The 15,621-nt window shown below is 59.1% G+C and overlaps 5 protein-coding genes across 5 annotated transcripts; 2 read left to right on the forward strand and 3 right to left on the reverse strand.

The window, feature by feature from the left end:
* The first annotated feature begins 794 nt into the window (after positions 1-794).
* Positions 795-5,831, forward strand: B0H64DRAFT_183755 (uncharacterized protein). The gene has a single exon (XM_062798958.1). It carries the CDS (start codon positions 947-949, stop codon positions 5,537-5,539), a length of 4,593 nt encoding a protein of 1,530 aa, XP_062657796.1. The 5' UTR covers positions 795-946; the 3' UTR covers positions 5,540-5,831.
* On the reverse strand, positions 5,817-7,119 carry B0H64DRAFT_343542 (DNA-binding protein). The gene is made up of 2 exons (XM_062801281.1): positions 6,198-7,119; positions 5,817-6,110 (listed from the first exon to the last, which is right to left on the reverse strand). Exons 1-2 carry the CDS (start codon positions 6,996-6,998, stop codon positions 5,886-5,888), a joined length of 1,026 nt encoding a protein of 341 aa, XP_062657797.1. The 5' UTR covers positions 6,999-7,119; the 3' UTR covers positions 5,817-5,885.
* A 134-nt stretch (positions 7,120-7,253) lies between these two features.
* Positions 7,254-11,264, forward strand: B0H64DRAFT_361649 (armadillo-type protein). The gene is made up of 5 exons (XM_062801743.1): positions 7,254-7,847; positions 7,906-9,595; positions 9,653-10,224; positions 10,276-10,397; positions 10,448-11,264. The coding sequence occupies exons 1-5, from the start codon at positions 7,513-7,515 to the stop codon at positions 10,831-10,833; spliced, it is 3,105 nt and encodes a 1,034-aa protein (XP_062657798.1). The 5' UTR covers positions 7,254-7,512; the 3' UTR covers positions 10,834-11,264.
* A 3-nt stretch (positions 11,265-11,267) lies between these two features.
* On the reverse strand, positions 11,268-12,989 carry B0H64DRAFT_400309 (PI31 proteasome regulator N-terminal-domain-containing protein). Its single transcript, XM_062804060.1, has 3 exons — positions 12,654-12,989; positions 12,284-12,601; positions 11,268-12,212 (listed from the first exon to the last, which is right to left on the reverse strand). Exons 1-3 carry the CDS (start codon positions 12,841-12,843, stop codon positions 11,485-11,487), a joined length of 1,236 nt encoding a protein of 411 aa, XP_062657799.1. The 5' UTR covers positions 12,844-12,989; the 3' UTR covers positions 11,268-11,484.
* Positions 12,990-13,136: 147 nt separating this feature from the next.
* Positions 13,137-14,884, reverse strand: B0H64DRAFT_400311 (uncharacterized protein). Its single transcript, XM_062804061.1, has 2 exons — positions 14,477-14,884; positions 13,137-14,407 (listed from the first exon to the last, which is right to left on the reverse strand). Exons 1-2 carry the CDS (start codon positions 14,596-14,598, stop codon positions 13,633-13,635), a joined length of 897 nt encoding a protein of 298 aa, XP_062657800.1. The 5' UTR covers positions 14,599-14,884; the 3' UTR covers positions 13,137-13,632.
* Between the last annotated feature and the right edge of the window lie 737 nt (positions 14,885-15,621).

Below are 15,621 nucleotides of genomic sequence, written 5' to 3' on the forward strand. Positions count from 1 at the left end.
ATGGCCCGGAGCGTGAAGTTACAGATCAGTTTTTGACCACCGCTTCCATGAACAGGGACCTGGCTGGCTGCTCCGGCTGAAGCCGAGATGGCAATTCGCTGGCGCTGCTTACTCCACCCAGGCGGTCTGGCCCAAGCTTTCGCTGGGCATCGCGCCATCCACGCCTTAGGCTTGATTCACCGCCGAGCCTCTCGGCTCGATCGCTGCCCGACCCCGGCCCGCCTCCATTCCCACCCACCTTTTCCACCAGTCTCCATTCCCACTCCCCGGTTTGTTGGCAGCTTTCCCACTTTCGACAGACCCCACGGTTGCGCTCCGGGATCGACCACGATCGGAGCTTGCGCTCGTTGCCAACCCCGTACATTTGTGCCCTTTTTCTTCTTGTACAATTCTTTATTTCGCCCTTTCCGGCTGTGTTTACACTCTGCGTGACATACTAGACACCTCGTGCTTGGTACACAATATTTCCCATCCCCGTGGTGCTGCTTTGCTGCTGTGCTGCTGTCCTCCACCGTCGCGCAAGGTTCGAGATCCAAGCCAAGCTCCGTTTGTTTATGCCCAGCGCACCAAACGGGGAAATCGCCGTCGCAACTGTCGTGCGCCTCGAGCTGCAGCCACGACCATCGATCGTTTTCTTGCATACGGCCTGTCGCAAACCCAGCCACCAACCCTGCAGTGTTCCCGAGAGAACGCGCAACAGCCGCTTCCGCCTGTTTACACTGGTCAGGGGAGTTCTCCCGTTTATACCTGCCTCGACGCCGATCTGCGCCGCTCGCTTTGCCCCCCTACCCCGCCACTTCCACTCTCGCGCGACAGACCATAGACCACACGACAAGACCACACGACGGACCACACGACGCACACCACGACGGGCCCGCGACACCAGAATCGCGAATCGCATCGCTGCCGCCCTCGGTCGCAATGAACACGGCCAATTGAAGCGACCATGGTTCGTGTCACGGAGGAGCTGGTGCTCTCGCCAGAGCATGTCACCCTCTACTCCGCTAGCGACCCGCTGCTTGGCCATCTCCCCGTCCTCATCTTCTACGGCCCCTCCACCACCGCCAACTATACCCACAACAGCTCTCGAATTCAGATTCACATCTACAGCCCGGCTGGCTACGTCTCCTTCCCGCGCATCACCGTTTCTCCGAGCTCGCCTTTCTACAGCGTCGTCGCCCATCTTCCGCGCGAGTTTCAGGGCGATGAAATTTGCAGGGGGCTTGCCTTTGGCCTGCGCAGATACTTCGCCGAGCTGCCCGAGGTTGTCAAGAACCATTTGAAGAACCAGTACCCGGTCACCCGTGCCCGCCGCCCAGGGTCCGCACCGGCCCTCTTCGGCGAGCAGCATGCGGCCGACCTGGCCAAGGCTGCCGTCCAGGCAGGGAACACCGCCGAGGTCATCGAGATCCTAGAATATGCCCTACGGACGCAGCATTTGAGCGGTATCGACGTGGACCTGGTCCTGCCGCCGGGCTCGATCGTGCCTCTAGAACATGCCGACTTTGACGAGGTGCCCGACGACGAGGACGAGGACGATATACTAGACCCGACTCTGCGGCAGTACGGGGGTTACGCTCCCTTGGTCAAACTCTTCGGCGAGCCGGTCTTTCTGCCAACCTCCAAGCTACGGCGAGCGCCCTCGAGGCCGACGTCGTTGAACCGTAGCAAGTCCTTCAACAAGAACCAAAAGGTGGAGCTGCGTATGAAGATGGGCGAGCTGGTTGACACTGAGGAGCGCTACGTGCTCAAGCTTAATGAGCTTGTCAATAATATTGCCAACGACTTCCGAGTAAAAGCCAAGGAGCGCCCTTCCGAGAGCATCAGTCCTTGCGAAGAAGACTTGGAGAAGCTGTTCCCCAAGTCGGCCGACAGCATCCTGGAGAACAACTCGGCATTTATGCAGGAACTCCGGCGGATCATGGACGAGACCGAAGAGGAAGCCGTCAAGGACATGGAAATCCCGTTTCCTGCCACTAAGTTGGGTGGTTCCAACAAGGCGAGGGATCCGAGCGGTGCCGTCGCTATGGCAAAGGTATTCCTCGAGTGGTTCCCGAAATTTACCGACTGCTATCAGGACTATATTCGCGCCAGCCAGAACTTCCCCCAACTCCTCAATACCTTCCTCGACAACCAGTCAAGCTTCCGTCAGCGGGTTGTCCAAACAGGCGAGCAGACCATTCGCTCGCTCCTGATTGAGCCGGTACAACGACTGCCCCGATACAGCCTCTTTATTGACCAAATAGTCGCCTGCCTTCCCATCACCCACCCAGCATTACAACTCCTCCTCCGGGCAAGGGATATCATCACTAATATTTGCTCCATGGACGACCCGCTCCCGGAGAAGCCGCACGTCACAAACCGCCTCCGCGCTATGGTAGAACACTGGCCGGCGGACCTTGAGCCCCAGGGCCGGCTGATCGTGGCTGTCGACTTCCTCGAGCTTGCGCCACCTTACGACTTTGTCTCGCAGAGCCAGGAGCTCTCGGACCGGCCGGGGGTTTTGCTCCTCTTTTCCGACTGCATCGCCATCCTCCAAAAACGGACAAATTCCAACCTCACAGGCCGCGACTTCTTGCGCGAAATTGACAAACCGTCTCCCGCAGGCTTGCTGGCATCCATGACCAATGCCGCCGGTGGACCAGGAATGTGGGAGTTTGCGTTTACCGGTTGGCACAACCTGGCTGATGTCCGCTTCACCGAGTCCTCTGATGGCCGGCTTGTCTGGATGACGTCGACGCAGGAGATGAAAGGCGCCCATCCCAACGAGCATTTTACCAGCAAGGCCATCACTTCGCGGTGCTTCCTCCTCCAGGACCATTATGAGGGCAGAGCGAGCAAATGGAGCGACGACATTGTCAGAGCCCGTATCGAAGGCCGGTTTGCTGAGAGGGAGAGGGAAGACCCTACCTGGACGCTCCGCACCGTGAGGATGCAGGACAACAATTTCGGGCTGCACGCCGCCGTCTTTCAGGAGGGCGCTCAACAGCTTATAGAGGGGCGCAGGGAACCGGCCCCCATCCGCATCGTCATGGACAACGACAAAGGCACCAAGGGGGCGCCTGTCGGCCATTACGGCGTCGAGGTTGTGCTCGAGGCGAGAACCGGCGACATGCGGCGGATCTCGATGAACACACTGGGCCTGAACGGAAAGAAGTTCACTGACGACGTGGCCCTGGAAGATTTCCTACCGACCCTCTCGCGCCGGATCGTCCAGCTGCTCAGCGCGCAGTTCAGCGTCGCCAACTTGAGGCTTGTCCCTGCCTTAGTGTCGTACTACACCAAGATGTTGCGTGCGATCAACATCACAACCAAGGTGGAGAGGAATAGTCGATCCTTCCTTTCCTCTTCCCCGGTGAAGATGCTCTCAAACCTATTGGTTGGGGGCACCGCTTCGTCGAGCACGACCTCTCTCGAGAACGTGGGCAGTAGCGGGTCGAGGCACAAACGGAATCGTTCCAACAGCACGAGGGATTTGCCGGTGGTGATATCCGGGTCGATCAAGGACAGAGACATACCGCGCCTCACCGTGGAAGAAGAAGAGCCGCCAGAGAACCCGCTGGTTCGCCTCGAGCAAACATTTACCGGATACGTGGCCAACATGCAAGCGCGCAAGGGCTACTTCATTGGCCGCACCCTCCTCAACAGATCAATGGCCGACGAGCTCCAAGTGAACGACCTCTACAACCGTCTCATCGAATTTCCTTTCGACTTGGATGCGTCTTCGGAGCTAGGGACCGAGGTCATCTTTGCGGCGTTCGAGAAGTTCATCCGCATCGCTTGGCGCGAGCAGATCGGGCCGGTCATGACCATGCACCATCTTGAGGCTCTTCAAGTGCGAGCGGCCAAAAAGGTGGTGGGGGACTTTGCCGATTTTGTTCGCTTCCTGTTTAGCGACATGGCCCCTCAGAACCGCCGGGCGTTCACCGCTCTCATGAAGTTGCTCGCGGATCTTCTCGAGGGGTGCAGCAATGACGGCGACAGAGGGGCCTTGACGCTTGCATTCGCAGAGATGCTGGTGGACGACGCAAATCCGTCGGATTACATCAACCTTCTCGACCGCCTCGTCGAGGATTGCGACCGCATCTTCGAGAAGGCGGACGCCCCGGATCCCACCGGTTTGCTCAGCGGCTTTCCCTATGAAGTTTTGATCGCCAGCAACCGAAGCCAAAAGTCAATTACGGGATCAATGACTTCGAACACTTCGTCACTCCGGAGGAAGTTCGGGTTTGATACGCTCTTGCGGCAGAATAGCAAGACGGAGACCGACCGACCTTCCATGTGGCGCACGCTCAGCAAGCACAGCAAGTCGTCGAGCTCGGAGAACGTGACCTTGACGATAGCCGGCAGGTCAAAATCAGTAGACATGGGCGCCAATTACACAATATCAAACCGGCTCCGTCGCCCAGGATCCCGGGACCGGCCCCCGGTTGCCGGCGCCTTTGATGATATCGGACACCGCCCTCTGAGCTCTCACCGGCTCGAAACCATTGGCGAGCCGGAAGTGCCCGAATCGTCAGAGACCAAGTCCCTCAAAAAGAAACGCCGAAGCTCACTCTCGGACCTCAAGTCTCTAATGTCGGCGACAAGCCTGGAAGAGGACCCGGAGCTCATGCCTCTGAGCGTCAACAACCAGCAAACATCCGAGAAGTTCAATTCAGTCCCTCGGTCGCCATCGCCCTCCAAAATCCCGGCCAGCCCCGAATCTCACACACAATCTTTCCGCTCGTCGAAGCAGAAGGAGAACGATGTGGACTCGTTCCAGTCACCTACCGAATCCCAAGACGAAGGCGAGAAGCCGGCCACGCGGAGACCGCGTGCTAGAACCATAACGATCTCGCAGATCCCGACCCTCAAGGCGCCACCGTCGCGCATCCCCGGACCTCCCCCACTAGAATCGCCCACCCGCCCGTCCAGCAGCCCCGGCAAGGCGTCCGGAACCGGCCAGAAGCTCCGCCTCCAGTCCCCACAAAAGCTCCGCGAGCGCCTGCAGACGGAGAAAAAGGCGGTCGACGACGTCGACGCCTCCCTGCGGACGGAGCTGTCGCGCATCTCGGAGGACATGGCGCGCGTCAACTCGGCGCTGCCGCGCTCCGCCACGGCCGACCTCCGCAAGCTGTCCACCGCGGTCAAGGCGCTCGAGGACCACGTCCCGCAGGTCATGCAGGACCTCGAGGACCGCCACGCCCTCATGCAGCGCGACCTCGAGGCCACGCTGCGCGCCACCGAGGCCAAGGTCAAGGCCATCGACCAGCTGTACAAGGAGGCCACGGCCGAGAACGAGCTGCTGTACGAGAAGTTCAACTCGGAGCTGGGCAAGATCGTCAAGGCGCTCAAGGGCAAGGGCCGCGAGGATAAGGAGGAGCTTGTCGCGCGGCTGAAGGAGTCCAGCGACGAGGCGGCGAGGGCCAAGAAGGAGAATGCAAGGCTCAGGAGGGAGATGGTTAGTCTGAGGGTGCTGCTGAAAGGGGCGACGAGCACGACCAGTGCTGCTGGAGGTGGGAGTGGTGGCGCGGGCAGCGGTGGGGAGGGGAATTAGGTGATCGTTGGGGTGCTTGGGTGGGGATTGTTTGGCTGGATCGGTTGGCTGCGCGCCCTGTGCGAGCTTGGTTTTGAGGCGTTGATGGGTTGGATTTGGCTGGTTCGGTTCGTGTGGTCATTGTGTTGTTGGGGCACCGGCTGGTTTTGTGTCTGGATTATGGCCGCGACTCAGGGTTGGCGCGGCCGGTGTATGGTATCGTTGATGTTCAGCCTTTGATGTTCATTCGATGTTTGAGCATGCATAGCCGCAGCAGAATGCTGACATGATTCAACTACTTTTGTGATTGTTCCATCGTGGGTATCATTCGTGACTAACTCCGTGAAAGCCAAACCAGCACAATACTTCAGAAAGGCTGCGTCGACCCCTGACTCTGACCAGGCCCCTCCGCCATCTTCATCAACGTCTCCTTCGCTTTGCTCTCCTCGACCCAACACTCGAAAAACAACGGCCCCGCCTCCACCGCCCTGATCGGCCGTGTCCGGACGCCACCGATATCCTCCCCGTCCACCTCCCGCCCTCTCCCCTTGGGCTGCAAGTTCGGCTCCGACGGTATCCACGCCTGCGGATGCTATTATTCTCGTCAGCAAAGTACCACCCCCCGACACAAACCGAGCCGGCAACACAACAACGACCCGGAACAAAAAGAATTACATACCCCAATCGGCGCCCTCCCCTCCTCCCCCAACTCCACGGCCACCGTAAACGTACACCCCGACGAACCCCCTCCCACATCACCACCAGAAAAAGGAAGCGGCCCCATCCCCTCCGCCACCGAGGCCATCCGCCGCAGCGCCCCGCGCAGCTGCTCGTCCAGGTCGGGCCACCCCAGCCCCGGGTTGCCTGCGTCGGCGCCCAGGTGCCGCTCGCGCGCCTCTTCGGAGCGTGCGTCCCGCGCCAGGACGCGCGCGAAGTCGCGCATGTTTTTGCTAGAGCTGCTGCTGTTGCTGGGGGTGTTGGTGGGGTTGGTGGTGCCTGGGGTGTTTGTGGTGGTGGTGCCGGTGGTGGACGGCCAGGTGGGGAAGCGGGAGGTGTCGATTAGCCAGCGTTCGAGGACTGCGCCGGGGGGGATTGCTGGTTGGGGGGATTGGGACGGGGTGGTGGTTGGGGAGGATTGGGACTGGGAGGGGGAAGGGTGATGGTGGGTTGGGAGGGATGGTTCGAGCGGGGCGTGGATGACGATGGCGACGCAGGAGACGTGCCCCGTCGCGAGCTGGGCTGCTACTGCATCGACGGCGTCGCGGATCCAGGCGCACACTTTGGGGTGGCGGTTCTGGTGCACGGGGAGGTTGTAGGCTTTGGTGGAGAGGAAGGTCGCGGGTGGGTAGATGTTGCGGTAGTAGAGGATGTTGTGGATGGCGACGGTGAGGAAGGAGTTGAATGAGGTGAGGAGGATGTGGGAGTGGTCCAGGGGGAGGGAGTCCTCTTCGGGGTTGGGCTCGGGTTGTGGTGGTGGCATTGTTGTTAGATTGATTACCAGTTCAGGGTGTGGTGCAAACAGACACGGAAGCCAAGGCACTTATGGAGTCTTGCCTCAAGATGGTCCTTGTTAGTGAAATCGCGGGGTTGCGAGTCGCGACTTGGCGGCCTGCTTGAACGCCAAAGCAGCTGACTTGGAGTTTAACAAACTTGGTTCTGCCCCGCCGTAGTCTGGGCACTTGATGTTCGGACCCCTGCTGCCCCCCTGCCTCCCCAAATCAACCCCGCAGCCGCAGCTCACGCCCGCTCATGACGCTGGTACGCGTCTCAAACATAGGACGATCCCAGCGCTCCGCCTTCTGACCGTGTCTCTGAACCCCACATTACACTGGCACCGCTGTTTGCTGTTTTGAAGTGGGCGGTCTCCCGAGATTCAAGCCCCCACAACGCACTTGTCCGACCCCCCCTCACCACCGTCATTTACTTTGTTGTCTTACAGGAAAGAAGCAAACAGTAACGAGGAAAAATAAGCATTCAAATCCTCAACCCCCAAGATGGACGAGCACCTGGCGCAACTGCTCGCCGGCACCCAGGACAAAAACGAAGCCCCCCGCAAACAGGCCGAGATCGAGCTCCTGCATGCTCGGCAGAATCCCGAGTTCCCCTTGTCGCTATCCCGCATCGGCATACACACGGGCGCCCCCGTACAGATCCGCCAGTCGGCCCTCACATACCTGCGCAACTTCATTGAGAAGAACTGGGCCCCCGATGATGCCGGCAGTGGCCCCCAGGTTCTCGTCGAAGACTCGACCAAGGACTACCTGCGCAATGTCATGCTGGAGCTAGTCCTGAGCCCCGAGGATGAGCGCAAGGTCAAGGTCGCGGCTAGGTGAGCTGGGACCTGGGGAGAGGGCTGAAGATACCCCGGGAGCTAACTCTGTCGCCAGCTATGTGGTCTGCAAGATTGCCGTGGCCGACTTCCCACACCGCTGGCCTGCCCTCCTTCCCTCCGTTCTCGCTGTCATGCCGGCCGGGACCGACGCCCAGCTCCACGGCGCCCTGCGGATTCTACAAGACCTAGTCGAAGAGAGCTTGACCGACGAACAATTCTTTAGCGTGGCCCGGGACATCATCAAGGCCTGCTACGATGTTGCGCTGAACGAGAACCGCAAGGAGACGCACCGGAGCCTGGCCGTGCTGGTCTTCCGGAGCTGTTTTGATCTAATGGATATTGTGAAGGAGGATCACAAGAAGGAAGTCAAGACGTTCGCTGAGCAGGTCCTCAGCGGCTGGTTGCCATTCTTGGAGCAGGCCATCAAGACACCGCTCCCACCTCTCGTGGACGACACTGGGTCCCAGCCAGACAACTGGTACGGCCCGATCGCGCTCAAGGACCAGGCCATCAAGACCCTGATTAAGATCCGGACCGTCTTCCCCTCTCTCCTTCTGCCGCAGATCCTCGCCTTGTTTACTGCCACCTGGGAAGAACTCACAAGGCTGATGCCCCCCCACCAATCCCTCTTTATCAACTCTGATGCCCAGAGCCGGTTGGAAGATATCGACGGCCTCCCGTTCACACTCGATTTCCTAGTCCTAGACGACCTGGATTTCCTCAACCAGTGCATTCGCGCCCCACCCGTGCAAAAACAGCTCGAAGCCGACATCAAGGCGCGCGGTGCTGTCCACGATACTCCCTGGGTGCTAGATCTCATGAACCTCTTGACCGCCTTCTCCCAAATCACACAAGAAGAGGAAGGGCTTTGGAACATTGACGTATCTCTCTACCTTGCCGACGAGACATCCGTGTCATCCAATTACACCGCCAGAACCGCCTGCGGTGATCTAATGATCAAGCTCGGAGAGTGGCTCGACAAGGCTGCGCTCGAGGGTTTGTTCGCATACACAAAGACCATCTTTTCGGCCGAGCCTGCAAGCTGGCAGAAACAAGAAGCAGCGTTATTCTTGTTCAACGCTATATTGAACGACTTCCAAGACTGCGAGAAGTCGATACCGTCTGAGATCGCTAATGCCTACCTCGAGCTCGTGACTTACGCCGTGAATAGGCAGGACGAGCCGATGTTGCGTGCTCGCGGGTACCTCGTCGCCGGCGCTTTGGCACAGACTTACCAGCCTGCGCTTAGCCTTCTCGACAACGTGGTAGATGCCATCACCAGGGACGACTCGGAACTTGTGCAGGTTGCCGCCGTCAAGGCAGTTGAGGGCTTCATCAGGGGCGGAATCCCGGTAGGTCGTCAAGTCCCCATCATCATGGCCATCCAGCGTTTCTTGGAAGCCAAGGACCTCAGCGAGCTGGAAGACGCCGATGATCTCCTGGTGACGCTCCTGGACACCCTACGTACCACCATCAGCATGGATACCAGAATTGCTATCCAGCCCGACAGCAAGGCAGTGGATCTGCTTTTCCTCATTGCCAAACACGGTGCAGCGAACTTCCACGTTACCCTAATCGTTTGCGAGACGTTCGAGGATATTGCGAGAACTTTCAAGGACAACGAGGGACCACTTAAGGACATGGAACACCCTCGTCTCTATGCCGCGCTCTGCAGCAAGGTCTTGCCCTCCATCACAGGGACATTCGACGTTGCCAACCTCACCCAGGACGACCCTCTCGTCACCGTATGTGTTCAAAAGGCGGGCCCAATATGCACCCTACTCTTTGCTAACCCGTTTTAGTTGGCCGCCGACCTTCTATCCCTCCTTGTCCAGTTCGGTTCCGAGCCGCTCCCCGAGGGCTTCGTTGCCGCCACCCTCCCAAAGCTTCTACATCTCTTGATGACCTCTTCTGAGGGCGTCATTCTTCGTCCGGGCGCGGAAGCAGTCAAATTCATTCTCATGCACGACCACAAACAGGTCTTTAGCTGGCAGGATGAGAGCGGCCGATCTGGTCTCGAGGTCTGCCTCCGCATCATCGACCGTCTCCTCGGCCCGGACATCAAGGATACTGCAGCCTCGGAAGTGGGCGGCTTGGCTGCCGAGTTGGTTGAGAAGGCTGGTCACGAAAGGCTCGGCCCCTTCCTGCCCCAGCTTCTGCAAGCAGTTGCTACGCGCCTAGATACCGCCCAAGCAGCACCCTTTATCCAGTCCCTCATCCTAGTCTTTGCCCGGCTCTCGCTTGTTGGCGCGCAGGATGTTGTCAACTTCCTCAGCGACATCCAGATTAATGGACAGGTGGGGCTGCAAGTTGTCTTGAGCAAGTGGCTCGAGAACTCGGTCAACTTTGCGGGCTACGACGAGATTCGGCAAAAGTGAGTCCCTGCATGGTTCTAGAAGATTGACACAATTTCTAACTTGTCCAGCGTTATCGCCCTGTCCAAGCTATACTCCCTCAATGACTCTCGCTTAACGCAGACCATGGTCAAAGGTGAGCTCATCATCGCCAACACAGATAGGATCATGACAAGATCCAGAGCCAAGCTGAGTAAGTTGGCATCAGCGGGCAAATAACTAACTACTAACATGGTCCGCCAGACCCCGACCGATACACCATCATCCCCGCCCCGCTCAAGATCCTCAAGGTCCTCGTCGAGGAACTCGTCTCGGCGTCCGGCCTGCAGGCGGCCGCGAACGTGGCCGCCGCCGCGGCGACCGAGCTCGCGGACGAGGACGAGGAGGGCGACAACGAAGGGTGGGAGGACGAGCCGGACGACACGCTGGACCTGGCGCTCGGCAGCACCAAGTCGGACCTGATGGGCTGGATCGAGGGCGGCAGCTCGCGGCAGCGCGACGACGAGACCCAGGCGTACCTGATCGACTTCTTCATCCGCGCCGACGCCGACAACATCGCCGAGTTCCAGAACTGGTGCGGCATGCTCACCGACGACGAGAAGCAGAAGCTCAAGGAGGCCGCGCGGTAGGAATGCCCGACCCCCGAGGCTTCGCTGCCGAGGCCGTCTGTGAGGAGTATGCTGCGGTGGTGAAAAAAAGAAAAAAAAGAACAGTACTGGCTACGAGGTGCGATGGCTAAGGCGGTACAGCAGGGTGTTGGGTCGTGGGTCGGATGATGAGGACCGGCGCCGATTGTGATTTTACTGTGCGTTGCAGCTACCACGAGCATAGTCGAAATGGGATTGTAGGAAGCTTATCGGCAAGTAGAGATAGACTCGGGCTTGTGTGGTTTGGCATGCGTGCCCAATCCCGATGTTGAGTGAACGAGGGGTTTGCCGGCGGGGGAAACTGAGATACGGATACGGGTCTGGAAGAGGCGTGCTGATGTGCGTACCTCTTGGAGCATAAGTACATGGTATTCGTGATTCTATCTCCCGTGTTCACGTAACCGAAGAGAGACAAACTTGATCGGGGATTCAGTGTGGCATTCCCTCGTTGCTGTGAACAAACTAACCGTAGGTATTATACAATCCAAATACGATCCTCGCCTCGGCCTTGCATCAACAACCTAGAGCCGAGTTACCCGCCTCCCCTCCCCTGCCATACTTCCGTCACTCACGCTAAATCAGTCTCATCCTCCCTAATCAAACAAAGAAAAAAGAAATCACCACCCAACATATTTAGATGATATCCCCCCCACCAAACCCACCAAACCCACCCCCAAACCCCGATCCACCGCCACCCCGTCCCCCAAACCTCGGCTGTCCCCCGGGGCCATACGGATCCCACCTCGCCCCAGGCGGCACCTGCCCACCAAACGTGCCATCTCCTCCTCGCGCCCCCGGGCCCTGAAAGATGGGGTCATCAAAGGTAGGGTGCATCCCCCCACCCCTCCCGCCCGCACCTCCAAACCCTCCAAACCCCCCACCACCACCACCACCACCACGGACGTTCCCACCTGGCTGCCGCAGCCCTTCGGGCCCGACCCCGCCGCCCGTGAACGACCCCGTGATGGGATCGTGCGGGCCGAGACCGGCCGGGTAGAGATCGTCGTGTCCCAACCCGCCGAACCCCGGACCAGCGGGTTGGCCGCCGCCGAGCGGCCCGCGCGCGGGGCGGTTCACTTCGTACTCGTCTTCGAAGCCGGGCGGGGGGAAATCGGCTGCGGGCGCCGGGCGGGGGGCCGCGAGCGGGTCGGGTGCTGGGTAGGGGTGGGGCACGGCAGGCTCGGGCAGCTGCGCTGGGAGGGAGGGACGGGGTGGTTCGTGCTGTCGTGGGGGTTGTTGCTGGAGTTGCTGCGGTGGTGGCGTGCTGCGGCGGAGGGGCGTGTTGGTGTCGTCGCCTCCTTCTTCTTGGAGGTTGGGGTCGAACTGTTGGATGAGGGTGGTTTTGAGGAGGCGGGAGAGGTCTAGTCGGGGGGGTTGGTTAGTTGGTTCATTGCGGGGTGAAAACGGAGGGTTGAGAGGGTGGGTGCGGTACCTTTCATGCGGTCGTCGGAAATGTAGATGGGTTTGAGCTTTTCGACGAGGTCGCTCCTGTCCTCCTCGCCGTCGGAGGTGAGGGTGATACGCAGCGGTAGGGCGGAGGTATTGACGTAGTCGCGGGCGTTGATGTCGAAGCGGGCGATCTGCTCGTCGTTGGTGGCCAGGCCGCGGACCTCAACCTTGCCGGCTAGACGGTCTACGTGGAGCACGAACCGCGCCGAGGATTTATCGTGGGTGTAAACGAAGCCGTGTGAGCTGAGAGACCTGTTCCATCGCGATAGTAAATGGGGCGCGTGGCGGGCACATTCGTCCTCTGGGAGTTGGTTAGCTACGATGATGGGGACGGAGGTTCCGGTTCGACGCACCAATGTTTCGGTCTTCGTTGAAGCCGACCAAAGTGAAACCCAAGTTGGCCATGCAGGCGTGGACGAAGAGGGCGATACAGTCAAGTGAAGTGCTCAGGTCGGAGGTGGCGTCGCCCTTCTGATGGATCGGGAGGACCTTGGCCATTGACTGCAGCACGGCAGCTGGGCCGAGGGGGTCCTGCAGAATCATGGTGGCTTTTGTGACGCAGAGTTTGATGAAAGATTATGGTCGTTCAATCAAGTTTGATAAATAGGCACCTAAGTTGGTATCTTGCTGTGGAAACTGCGTGATGTGAAGTGGGGGATGCGAAGAGGGTCCAGGAATGTGGGGGATTTAAGGACGGGAACGCGGGGCAAAGAGTCGCAAGTCAGGCCCCAGACAGTGGCGTCACGTTGTGGTCAGCAGCTTTCAGCCCTATAAGTGGGATGGTGATCTAGAGTGGATCCCGCCGAGCCCACGAGTCCACTTACCGGCAGCCTCATTCTCAACCTCACCTCTTCCCACTCACAGCGAAGAGTCCAAAACACTCGACTATTTTATTCTGCCGCAATCACTAAAATGACTCAAAACACTGAATCGTCGTGTATATTAATTAGTAAAATCATCTCAAATAACAACGAAAGTACCTCCGCCCAACCAACCTCTTCACAACGTCGTCTCTTCACGAAGGACCACCTTTCCACTCCCGTGCTTCTCAAGTTGATCCAGATACCAATTCTTATGTTCGTACGGATAATCGTGTGGAAAGGTAACCGGGTACGGCGGCACAATCGTCTCCCTTTCTGCCCCTTCGACGATATCCCTCCGAATGTACAAGTGTGATGACCCTATCGTGTGAGGTGCCCGTGCCTGGTCGAGCTTGAACTCCCGATAATCGTTGAGTAATGTGTCGATATCATTCCTGAGGGCGTCGTCACTACGAACCCAAAACATTAACAAACATGCCACACCCCCATCTTTCTCTTACAAACACCCATCTTACCTTTCAAAATCCGACGCACAACCTCCCCCTATCACTGCCGCCGGCTCACACCGCCGCAGAACCTCCCTCCACACCGCACCATCCAACCCCACCGTATACACCAACGTACGCCCATCAACCAGCTCACACACCTCATCCACATCACCACCTACCACCTCCACGGGCGGAAGCTGCGCCACGCGCATCACCCCGGCCGCCCGCTTCAGCGCCTCGCGATCCTCCGCCGTGTACCCCCCACCCCAAAACCACACGGGCACGTCCACAAGATCCCGGTTCCCCGCGTACCCCGCCATAGGCGGCAGTTCGCTCAGCTTCTTGTCCTTGTCCGTTGCCTTCCCCTGCTGCTCCTTCTCACCCTCCTCTGCCAGCCCCTCCAACCGCTTGAAGTAGTGCTTGACGAGCTCGTGCTCGACGCCGCGACCCGACGAACACAGCGCGAGGGAGGCGGCGACCTCGACGGCGGCGGCGTGGCGCAGCATGGTCTGCAGGGCGTCGCAGGCGGAGAGCGGGCGGGTGTTGAACTCGGCGCGGAGGGCGGGGTCGCGGATGGTGCTTCCGTATGTGGTGTGTTGTTGCTTCTGCTGCTGCTGTTGCTGTTCTTGCGGCTCCTGCTGGTTCTGGTTGTCGTGATGATGGAAGGGCCCGCCGTTGGGTTGGGTGTTGCGGAAGCTGCCGAGGTCGAGGCAGACGAGCTTGGTGATGCCCCATTCCCAGCGGGGGAGAAGGTAGTGCTGGTATCGCCAGAATTGGGCGCAGAGGCAGAGGTTTTGGCTGGTTGGTAGGGTTGGATGTTAGCTGAAGTGTTTCCGGGGGGTGGGGGCCTGGGAGAAAGTGACGTGCCATATCAGAGGCTGCTCAACTTCTTTGCGGCTCAGCAACTTGAGGAACTCCTCGCAGATATCCCTAGCGGATGCAGAGCTGGTGGTGCCATTATTGTCCCGCTCGTGGATAACGTCACCCATCGCGTTCACGTGGTGTAGCTCACTTTTGTTCCGCTTTGTGTTTCAGCTGCTATGGAACCGGGTTGGGAATGCCGGTCGACAGGTTCATATACCACGGGTTCGTGCAATGGCCGTGATGATACCACATAATCCTCGTCATTGAAGACGCATGTTTTGTTACCTGGCCCTAAAGGTTACCAAGCCAGCTCGTAAGCCTTCCAGTTCGAACACCTTGCGGTTCCAGTTCAGATTGTACTAGACACCCCCTACTGCGGTCGATCTTTCTTCCCCTTTATTCTCCCCTTCCACCCCCTCGATCCCTCCCTCTTCACCGGCTCCTCCACCAAGGCACACCAGCTCCTGACCCCACCTCGCCTCGACCCCGAGCCGCGCAAATTCGATCGGATTGAACCCTTCTCCCAGCTCCCTCTCGGCCACGTCAGCAGCCCTCCAATCAAGCTTGACATGCTTCTTCAACGTGTTCCAGTTATGGGTCGGCCACTTGCCACGTTTGGCGCTACAGTCCTCGCCGTCCAGGATGGCCGCCAGCACGTCCAGCGGTGTCTCGCCCGAAGGCAAGCTGGGCTGGGTCCATGATGCGCCGTGCCGAACCAAAAGACCGATGCATTCGACAAGGTATTTATCCCTTGTTATGATGACACAGCCGCATTCGTGTCTCCGGCGGTCAGAAGCGGCGGTGGCGGCGGCTGTGGGGAAGACGGTCTGGGGGATGACGTGTGCGTTGTAGAAGGTCTTGAGCAGGTAATACAAGGGAGATACGTGACCGGTGACGCCGTTCCCCGTCTCTTCCACCACGGCCGGCCTCGGGATGAGCGCGCTGACGTCGACGGGGGAGTGTTGGAGGATGACGCGAATAGACGCCGGGTCGGCTTGCCGATAAGTGGTGTCGAGCGCCATGGCTAGGGCTTCCAAGATATCGTCTGGTTGTGGAGGGGCTGTCTCCGTGAGCATTATTTCGAGCAGGTCCCACCTTTCCATGTCTAATGCAACCGGGATGGGGTAAACAAAAGGGTGCATGGTAGG

This window comes from Chaetomium fimeti (assembly GCF_033439085.1).
Source record: "Chaetomium fimeti strain CBS 168.71 chromosome Unknown B0H64scaffold_5, whole genome shotgun sequence".
NCBI classification, from domain to species: domain Eukaryota; kingdom Fungi; phylum Ascomycota; class Sordariomycetes; order Sordariales; family Chaetomiaceae; genus Chaetomium; species Chaetomium fimeti.